The 10620-nt window shown below is 52.6% G+C and overlaps 1 protein-coding gene across 3 annotated transcripts; it reads right to left on the reverse strand.

The window, feature by feature from the left end:
* Positions 1-4048: 4048 nt before the first annotated feature.
* On the reverse strand, positions 4049-7255 carry MOSPD3 (motile sperm domain containing 3). 3 transcript variants are annotated; one of them, XM_010377724.2, is made up of 6 exons: positions 7012-7255; positions 6454-6721; positions 6170-6245; positions 5725-5954; positions 4403-4567; positions 4049-4282 (listed from the first exon to the last, which is right to left on the reverse strand). In XM_010377724.2, the coding sequence occupies exons 2-6, from the start codon at positions 6656-6658 to the stop codon at positions 4251-4253; spliced, it is 708 nt and encodes a 235-aa protein (XP_010376026.1). In that variant the 5' UTR covers positions 6659-6721; positions 7012-7255; the 3' UTR covers positions 4049-4250. The 3 variants fall into 3 exon arrangements, with proteins under 3 accessions (XP_010376026.1, XP_010376027.1, XP_010376025.1); XM_010377725.2 differs by lacking the exon at positions 7012-7255 and adding an exon at positions 6950-6968; XM_010377723.1 differs by having other exon boundaries at positions 6454-7014.
* Positions 7256-10620: the final 3365 nt, after the last annotated feature.

Genomic DNA, 10620 nt, shown 5'->3' on the forward strand with positions numbered 1-10620 from the left:
TGGCAAAAACTTGTTTCTACAAAAGCAAAAGAATTAGCCGGGTGTGGTGGCACGCACCTGTAGTCCCAGCTACTCTAGGGTGCTGAGGTGGGAGAATTGCTTGAGCTTGGGAGGCAGAGGTTGCAGTGAGCTGAGATCGTGCCACTGCACTCCAGCCTGGGCGACAGAGTGGGAGAGTGGAACCCTGTCAAAAAAAAAAAAAAAAAAAAAGAAAGAAAGAAAAGAAAAAGAAAAAAATTCAACGTAACAGTCTCAGAGCATTAAACCCCAAGCATAGCGCCCCTTTCTGAGCATGGGGCCCTATAAGACTCCAACAATGGTTACACACATTAGATGACTGGCCCTGCCTGGAACATCCTCCAGGATCTCCCCGCCCCCTTTTTCTTTTAGACGGAGTCTCGCACTGTCATCCAGGGTAGAGTACAGTGGCGTGATCTCGGCTCACGACAACCTCTGACTCCCAGGTTCAAGCGATTCTCCTGCCTCAGCCTCCCTAGTAGCTAGGATTACAGGCGCCTGCCACCACGCCCAGCTAATTTTTTTTTTTTTTTTTTTTTGTATTTTCAGTAGAGACGGGGTTTCTACCAGGTTGGCCAGGCTGGCCTTGAACTCCTGACCTTGTGATCTGCCCTCCTTGGCCTCCCAAAGTGCTGAGATTACAGGTGTGAGCCACTGCACCTGGCCAGGATCCCCGTTGACCAGTCTTTGTCCATTGAGGATGGAGACATTGAAGTGTAAGCTACCAGAGGCGGGAAATTCTAAGTGCTGGCACCGTGTACCTTTAATCACAGCTTCAGGAGGCTGTGGTCCTGACAGCTCTTCAAGACACTGGGAAGTAAACGCCTCTTGGTCTAAGGCTTGGGATGCCACAGGGCTCTGGTTTTCAGGATGTAACTGTCCCCTCCTTAGCCCCCTAAGCTTGACTTCTTAGGTTCTCAGAACCCCGAATTAGGATCAGAAACCTCCTGAGCTATTTGCTTCCCTGACATACAGTCCAGACAAGTGTTCCAAAGCACTTTCTCAACTCTTCTTCACTTTGTCCATTGCTCCCTGTGGTAGGCAGAATAATGATCTGGACAAAAATGTCCACGTCCTAATCCCCGAAACCTGTGAATGAAGTCCCAAAAACGGACATTGCAGATGTGATCTTGAGATGGGTGAATTAAGGATCTTTTTGTTTCCTTACTTATGGGAAATTTTTAATTTGAATTCAGCCTCCAGAGTAGCTGGGACTGCAGATGTGAGCTACCATGCCCAGCTAAGTTTTTGTTTTGTAGAGATAGAGTCTCGCTATGTGGTCCAGGCTGGAGTGCGGTGCTGCAATCATAGCTTATTGTAGCCTCAAACACCTGGGTTCAAGAGATCCTCCCATCTCAGCCTCCTGAGTAGCTGCAACTGCAAGTGTGAGCCACCATGCCTGGCTAATTAAAAAAAAAAAAAATGCCAGGCGCAGTGGCTCATGCCTGTAATCCCAGCACTTTGGGAGGCCGAGGCGGGCCTGAGGTCAGGAATTTGAGATCAGCCTGGCCAACATGGTGAAACCCTCTCTAGTAATTATACAAAAATAAGTCAGGGGTGGTGGTGCACATCTCTATTCCTAGCTACCAGGGAGGCTGAGACAGGAGAATTGCTTGAACCCAGGAGGTAGAGGTTGCAGTGAGCCGAGATTGCACCACTGTACTCCAGCCTGGGCGACAGAACAAGACTTTGTCTCAAAAAAAAAAAAATTTTTTTTTAGAGATGGGGTCTTGCTATATTGTCCAGGCTAGTGTTGAACTTCTGGCCTCCAGCTCTTCTCCTGCTCTGGCCTCTCAAAGCACTGGGATTACAGGCGGGAGTCCCTGCCCCCAGCCCTTCAGAAAGCCTTCTTGACCACACCAGTAACAAGGTCTTTTCTTTCTTTTTTTTTTTTTTTGAGACTGAGTCTCGCTCTGTCACCCGGGCTGGAGTACAGTGGCCGGATCTCAGCTCACTGCAAGCTCCGCCTCCCGGGTTTACGCCATTCTCCTGCCTCAGCCTCCCGGGTAGCTGGGACTACAGGCACCCGCCACCTCGCCGGCTAGTTTTTTGTATTTTTTAGTAGAGACGGGGTTTCACTGTGTTAGCCAGGATGGTCTCAATCTCCTGACCTCGTGATCCGCCCGTCTCGGCCTCCCAAAGTGCTGGGATTACAGGCTTGAGCCACCGTGCCCGGCCACAAGGTCTTTTCATAAGTACTCACAGAACCATTAACCTATGTGGCACCTCAAATGCGTTTTGGGGACCTGGGCGCATCCAGGCTGGTGTGAATGGATATCTTCCATACACATGTAATTTAGCAAAGAGGGTTCCTGGGCTATGGCAAGAGCTGTCCCCAGATTCCTGGACACAAATGGCACACCCATTCTCCATGCAGTATCAGGGCCACACCCCACTGCAGCCAGCTCTGGGTGTGAGAGGGAGAAGACTCCCAGGGTAGTGGAGCAGGTCCCAATGCCCCTAAACTAAAGCTGGAACAACTGATCACCTTCCAGTGCTCTGACAGCCTGAGTCTTAATAATATTATCTTGCCGATCTTTGTTCCCAGTCAACCATCTGCCCAGAGTCACTCGTTCTCCCTCCTTTTTATTTTTTTGTAGAAACAGGGTCTTGCTATGTTGTCCAGGCTGGTTTTGAACCCCTGGGCTCAGGCAATCCTCCCATCTTGGCCTCTCAAAGCACTGGGATTACAGATGTGAGCCACTGACCCTGGCCACTCTCCCTCTTCCTCTGTTCCTCCTCACCCTGCACCTGAAGGAAGGCAAGTGAGCTGGAAGCCTGCCTTTTGTAAATCTTATTCTTTTCCTGTACCCTAGTTTTTTTTGTTTTTTTGTTTTTGTTTTTATTTTTGTTTTTTGCCTGGTTAAGGTGAGGTTATGTCAGGCAATACTATTTCCCCCGTATTGGTAGGGGCTTTGGTGTTTCTCATCCATGTGAGTTGAAGTCTTCTTTTTCTTAGATGGAATCTTGCTCTGTTGCCCAGGCTGGAGTGCAATGGCACAATCTCGGCTCACTGCAGCCTTCACCTCTCAGATTCAAACGATTCTCTTACCTCAGCCTCCTGAGTAGCTGGGATTACAGGCGCCCACCACCATGTCTGGCTAATTTTTGTATTTTTAGAGACAAGATTTCACCATGTTGGCTAGGCTGGTCATGAACTCCTGGCCTCAAGTGATCCACGCGCCTCGGCCCTGCAAAGTGCTGGGATTACAGGCTTGAGCCACTGCGCCTGGCCAAGGGAGTTGAAGTCTTTTTTTTTTTTTTTGAGACGGAGTCTTGCTCTGTCGCCCGGGCTGGAGTGCAGTGGCCAGATCTCAGCTCACTGCAAGCTCCGCCTCCCGGGTTTACGCCATTCTCCTGCCTCAGCCTCCCGAGTAGCTGGGACTACAGGCGCCTGCCACCTCGCCCGGCTAGTTTTTTATATTTTTAGTAGAGACGGGGTTTCACCGTGTTTGCCAGGATGGTCTCGATCTCCTGACCTCGTGATCCACCCGTCTTGGCCTCCCAAAGTGCTGGGATTACAGGCTTGAGCCACCGCGCCCGGCCGGGAGTTGAAGTCTTAAAGGACAGACAAAGGAAAACAGATATAGGGTCCAAAAGGCAGAAAAGGATTCTAGGGGTTGTAAACACCCAGGTAACCCTGGCGAGAGGCTTTGTTGCCTCCAGATGGTGGGACAGGAGTTCCATGGCAGGCAGGATTAGGTGGTATTTTCGTTCACTTCTTTTTAGGTTAGGTACATTGGCTTAGGGACAGGATCCTATTCCAGGGCTGAAGAGGATCTTGAGAATCAACTTGCCCAACGCCCTCATTTTGTAGGTAGAATCTGCAGCTCAGAGAAATTAAATGATTTGCTCATGGACACAGTTTTTCGACGCAAGCACCAGGAGTGACCCAAGTCTTCTAAATCCTCGCTGGGCCTCATCACTGCCCCAAGTGCCCAGGTCCCCTGGGAACAGGGGTAGGAGGAACTAGAGGATGTCTGAATACCAAAAAAGAAGTGGGAAGACAGGGGCAAGTACCCTACATTTCTGATTTTCATTTTAAAAATGTATTTTATTCAGCTTGGAAAACAAGTACAAATCCCTGGGTGTTTTTTGTGGGGGAGGAGGGGGGAGTAGGCAGGAAAGAGAAGAGGGTAGGAGGCAAGGCAAGGTATGAGCATCACAGTGGCTGCCTTAAGACCCTGCCCAGGGAGGGTGAGGTGGGGTGGGCTGGGGGTTGAGCAGGGAGCTCAGGTCCGGAGGAACACCATGGTGAGGAGGCCTGGAGGGGGGACAAAGAAAGAACAGGGTCTCATGGGCAGCCCTGGGACTCTGTTAGCGCTCCTCCCGTCCATTCTCCCTTTTTCCTGGGTCCTGGGTCCCCAGCCACTACTGTCCTCACCCAACACGTAGGCGGCCACCAACTTTTGTCCCAGGGAGACGTGCAGGACTTGAGGCAGCTGGCTGCTGAGTTCGTCCTGGAGTGGGAGCAGCAGGAAGGCCACGGAGACAATCCCCGTCAGCAAGAAGAGGAGGAAGGAGCTGGTGGCCAGTTGCTGGCAGGGGTCTGAGAAACAAGATTCGTCAGATGCTGCAGTCCCCACTCCTGCCCAGCCCAGGTCCTCCAGGGAGAAGCCTGAACAAGGAAGATGTATCTACTTTTTTTTTTTTAATTATCTTTTATTCTTTGTAGAGATGGAGTCTCATTACATTGCCCAGGCTGGTCTGGAACTCTTGGCTTCAAGTGATCCTCCTGCCTCAGCCTCCTGAGTAGCTGGGACTATGGGTTCATGCTACCATGCCTGGCTAATTTTTCAGTTGCTTGTAGAGGGTCTTGCTATGTTGCCCAAGCTGATCTTGAACTCCTGGCCTCAAGCAATCTTCCCACCACCTCAGCCTCCCAAAGCACTGGGATAATAGGTGTGAGCCACCACACCCTGTATCTACATTTTCTTTTTTTTGAGACGGAGTCTCGCTCTGTTGCACCCAGGCTAGAGTGCAGCCACACAATCCTGACTCACTGCAGCCTCTGTCTCCTAGGTTCAAGTGATTCTCCTGCCTCAGCCTCCTGAGTAGATGGGATTACAGGTGCGAGCCACCATGCCCAGCTAATTTTTTGTGTGTTTTTAGTAGAGACGGGGTTCCACTATGTTGGCCAGGCTGGTCTCAAACTGCTGGCCTCAGGTCATCAGCCCATCTCAGCCTCCGAAAGCAGTGGGATTATAGGCGTGAGCCACCATGCCCTGTATGTACTTTTTACTGCCCTCCAAGGGTACACTGCAAGTGTCCTCTTCTTCCTAGAGCCTCTGTCCCCACCACCACGAGAAACTCTCTCCTCTAGTCCCTTAGCATTCATTTTCTCTCTTCTGTGGACCTGACAGGCAGGGACCTCTCTTGATCTCAAACCCAGTACACAAGTTGGTACAAGGTTAATTGCTCAATACAGGTTTCTTATTGAACTGAACTGAGCTACCACACGATAGGAAGTACTGCGGTTACAGTCAAGGAAGAACTTTTTCCTCTAAGTAGAAGTCAGAAACCCGGGAAGCTGTAAGTCCTTTTCCCCCTCACCTGATATAAAATCTCAACTCGGAGGAATGTTTCCACCAAAAGACAAAAGACTGAACCAGGAGACTTATTCTTCAAATCCAGTTTATCTCATCTCTAGGGAGGTGCTAGTTCCTGCCTCCCTACAGAACTCAAGATCCCCGTCTCCCAACTCACGTTCCTGGAAGTGTCTGGCTGTGGGTGGTGGTGTCCCCGCAGGAGGCCCTGGGTGAGGCGCTGGATCCGGCTGTCCCTGAAGCTCAAGGGGGTAGGCTGGGGCTCTCAGAACAGAGGTAATGTCCTTGCGTCCCACCACTCGGCCCTCAGCTCCTTCCTCAGACAGCTCAATGCGGAAGCGGTCCTGGACATCATAGTGGCTGGGAATGGGTGCCACATGGCGAATCACACTGGTCCCAAGGTAGGAGAGAAGCCCATTGGGGTGAAATGAGTGAGAGGCAGTAATCCTAGGAAATCTGAGCCTCCCCCCCAGAAGTCTCTCCTTTAGGGGCACAGACAGAGGGTAGGGCAAACAGGTTAAAGAGGGCAAGGTCTCAGACCTCAGACAACAGGTGGCAGCGACCTCTGGCTTCCATAAGCCTCCCCACCCTCCCAGCTCACTCACATGTCAATGCAAGACTGAGGCTTCACATATCCCTCTGCGTCAAACACCGTGTATTTGGCAGGTGCTGTGCACAGGACTGGGGGACAGAGACACACACAGACAAGCCCTGCCATGTGGGTCATTTGAGTCCCCTCTGCCTTCTGCCCCGGAGGCTGGACATGACTTTCCCAGTCCACCAAAGCTGGACGTCCAACCCCACCCATCTGACTCCTCCAGCCAACACAGCCTCCCAATGTCCGGCCACCAGCCCCCAGATCCCTTGCACGAGGCGCCGATCCCTTTACCTCGGAATCGAAGCGCAGTTCCTGTGGGGTTATAGAGGGTCAGCAGCTGTCGGGGTCCGCTCCGCTGGTCCGCCCTGAATACTAGATCCGGGGGAAAGACCAGAACCGGGACAACGGGTCCCAAGGGAGGAGGGGCGCCCCGGGACCCCCGCCCAGGGGGCCCTGGACCCACCAGCTCCTGGTCCTGGGGCGCCCCACGGCGCATGCAGGCTCTGGGCGGTCGGACATCCGAGGGCAGAGCTCAGGGGACAGGGCCTAGAGTCGAGAGCTGGGGGGCGTGAGGGGCGAAAGGGGACAAGATGAGCTCCCGGGGCAGGGCCTGGCCTGACGCCGCCGCCGCCTCGGAATCCCTCTAGATGGGACTCCCGCAGACCCAGGCCCAGGGCCCCCAAGACCTTCCCTCTTCCAGCTCTGCCCCAGGTTCCTTCGGACCCGCCAAGCCCCACCTCGACGGCCACGCCCACCCCGCTAAACCCGGCCCCTCGCAGCTCCCAACCCGGTCTTCTCCTCAGGCCCAGCTCACGATCTCCATAAGCCCCGCCCCGCCGCTGGCCTCACCCCTTCCGGGCGTTCCCGGACGCCCGCCTCCTCTCTCTGGCCAGACTCCGCCCGCTGCAGCGGCCGCCCGCTGCACCTGTGACGCCTCCTGCTTCCTGGGAGACCTGTGTTTGCGTCTCCGGCCCCTCCCTAAGCTCGGACACGGGCCCCGTCGGGCTTCTGCCTCAAAACGGCCGCTCGCGCTAGGATGCCCGCCTTGTGGTCAAAGCACCTGACAGCTTGTGGTCAGACTAATGATGCCATATTCCCAAGAGTCCTTTTGTATACTTCCGCCGTACGGCCTCTGTCATTGGCCAGGGCGTCTTTGTTTCTGCCGTAACTGTACCCCGATTGGTGTGCTGAAAGACCAAACAGAACGCCCTTCTTCTGTCGTCTGCGATTGGCTAGATTCCGGTGACGTAACAGTTTTACTGGCCCTGAAGTAACTCAGAGAACCGGGGGCGGGGTTTCGAGTTGGGCTTTGTTTCTTCCTCCCTATTCTTGAGACGGTCCAAGTCAATCTCTCACCGGGAAGCCTTTTTCCTCTTCAATTCCAGGCTCCCTTAGAAGCCTCTGCAGGAACCAAGCCTGTTTTCTTTTTTGCTTTTTTTTTTGAGACGAAGTCTCGCGCTGTCGCCCAGGCTAGAGTGCAATCTCGGCTCACTGCAACCATCGCCTCCAGGGTTCCAGCGATTCTCCTGTCTCAGCCTCCAGAGTAGCTAGGATTATAGGCGTGCGCCACCACGCCCGGGTAATTCTTTGTATTTTTAGTAGAGACGGGGTTTCACCATGTTGGTCAGGCTGGTCTCGAACTCCTGACCTCAGGCGATCCACTCGCCTCAGTCTCCCAAAGTGCTGCGATTACAGGCGTGAGCCACCGTGCCCGGCCTCTTTTTTGCTTTTGTAGAGACAAGAGTTTCACTCTGTCGCCCAGGCTTGAGTGCAGTGGTGCGATCATTGCTCACTGCAGCCTCCAACTCCTGGGTTCAAGGGATTCTCCTGCCCCAGCCTCCGAGTAGGTGGGATTACGGGTGCGCACCACCACACCCGGCTAAGTTTTGTAATTTTTTGTAGAGACGATCTCGCTATGTTGTGCAGGCAGGTCTCGAACTCCTGGGCCCAAGCGATCCTCCCACTTAAGCCTCCCAAAGTGCGTGAGAGCCACTGTCCCTCCCCCAGGCCCAAAGTCTGTTTTCTATGGGACTGGTTGGAGGCTCCTCCCATCTGGGACTCCAGCCTGAGTCTCACCTCCTGTTTCTCACCTTCCTGTAAGGGACGTGGGAAATCACTCACATTTGCATGGGGAATTAAGATTTGCTAATTTCGGCCGGGCGCGGTGGCTCAAGCCTGTAATCCCAGCACTTTGGGAGGCCGAGACGGGCGGATCACGAGGCCAGGAGATCGAGACCATCCTGGCTAACACGGTGAAACCCCGTCTCTACTAAAAAAATACAAAAAACTAGCCGGGCGAGGTGGCGGGCGCCTGTAGTCCCAGCTACTCGGGAGGCTGAGGCAGGAGAATGGCGTGAACCCGGGAGGCGGAGTTTGCAGTGAGCGGAGATCCGGCCACTGCACTCCAGCCCGGGCGACAGAGCGAGACTCCGTCTCAAAAAAAAAAAAAAAAAAAAAAAAGATTTGCTAATTTCTTTTTTTTTTTTTTTTTTTTGAGACGGAGTCTTGTCTGGCTCTGCCGCCCAGGCTGGAGTGCAGTGGCCAGATCTCAGCTCACTGCAAGCTCCGCCTCCTGGGTTTACGCCATTCTCCTGCCTCAGCCTCCCGAGTAGCTGGGACTACAGGCGCCCGCCACCTCGCCCGGCTAGTTTTTTGTATTTTTTTTTTTTTTTAGTAGAGACGGGGTTTCACCATGTTAGCCAGGATGGTCTCGATCTCCTGACCTCGTGATCCGCCCGTCTCGGCCTCCCAAAGTGCTGGGATTACAGGCTTGAGCCACCGCACCCGGCCAAGATTTGCTAATTTCAAACCCATGTTGTTCGAGTAATTATATATTTTAAAAAAGGATTTGCTAAACCTTCCACTTTAATTGCATCGAATCTTCAACTCCTTTTACAGCCTGGATAAGGTGAAGAATCTGGGTCTCTCGGGGCAACCAGTTAGCAGTGGAGCAAAGACAAAATTGATCTTACCGGAAAGTCTCCTCTGAACATGTTATGTAGAATTCCCGTGTTCTCTTTTACATTTTCTTTTCTTTTCTTTTCTTTTTTTTTTTTTTTTTTTTTTTTTTTTTTTTTTTTTTTGAGACGGAGTCTCGCTCTGTCGCCCAGGCTGGAGTGCAGTGGCCGGATCTCAGCTCACTGCAAGCTCCGCCTCCCGGGTTCGCGCCATTCTCCTGCCTCAGCCTCCCGAGTAGCTGGGACTACAGGCGCCGCCACCTCGCCTGGCTAGTTTTTTTTTTTTGTATTTTTTAGTAGAGACGGGGTTTCACCGTATTAGCCAGGATGGTCTCGATCTCCTGACCTCGTGATCCGCCCGTCTCGGCCTCCCAAAGTGCTGGGATTACAGGCTTGAGCCACCGCGCCCGGCCCACATTTTCTTTTCTTTTCTTTTTTTTTTTTTTTTTGAGACAGTCTTGCTCTGTCACCCCAGGCTGGAGGGCAGTGGTGCAATCATAGCTCCCTGCAGTCGCCACCTGCTTGGTTGGGCTCAACCGATCCTCCCGCCTCAGCCTTCTGAGTAGCTGGGACTACAGGCGCGCGCCTCCACACCTGGCTAATTTCATTTGTTTTTTTTTTTAAGAGCACTTACAGTGATACATGACCTCCCATTTTATTGTTTCTCCTCCAGTAGAATGTTCTTCCCTTTCCACAAGAGCAGGGACTTTGTTTAGTTTTCTGTTGGATCTTTAGCACTTAGGACAGTGCCTGCTATTTGGAATGAACGAATGAGTGACTAGGATGAACTTTGAGCAGAGATCTGACTGGATTTAGGAAGTGAGCCATGAGATATATCTATGGCAGAGAATTCTGGATAGAGGAAACAGCAAAGGCCTAAAACAGAAGTGTACTAGAAATGGGCAACAAGGCCTGGCGTGGTGGCTCATGCCTGTAATTCCAGCACTTTGGGAGGCCAAGGCAGGCAGATCACGAGGTCAGGAATTCGAGATCAGTCTGACCAACATAGTAAAACCCCATCTCTACTAAAAATACAAAATTAGCTGGGCGTGGTGGCACGTGCCTGTAGTCGCAGCTACTCAAGAGGCTGAGGCAGGAAAATCGCTTGAATTCGGGAGGTGGAGGTTGCAGTGAGCCAAGATAGCGCCACTGCACTCCAGCCTGGGCAACAGAGCGAGACTCCATCTCAAAAAAAAAAAAAAAGGGCAACAAACTGTGAAGTTGCCAATGTGACTGGAACAGATGATACACAGGAGACAGTAGACATGAAGCTGTGAGGCAGGAGAGAGAATGCAGATGATATAGGGCCTTGAACCCTTGGTAAGACTTGGGAAGAGGCCGGGCGCGGTGGCTCAAGCCTGTAATCCCAGCACTTTGGGAGGCCGAGACGGGCGGATCACGAGGTCAGGAGATGGAGACCATCCTGGCTAACACGGTGAAACCCCGTCTCTACTAAAAACTACAAAAAACTAGCCGGGCGACGTGGCAGCGCCTGTAGTCC

Source organism: Rhinopithecus roxellana, chromosome 6 (assembly GCF_007565055.1).
Source record: "Rhinopithecus roxellana isolate Shanxi Qingling chromosome 6, ASM756505v1, whole genome shotgun sequence".
Lineage (NCBI taxonomy): Eukaryota > Metazoa > Chordata > Mammalia > Primates > Cercopithecidae > Rhinopithecus > Rhinopithecus roxellana.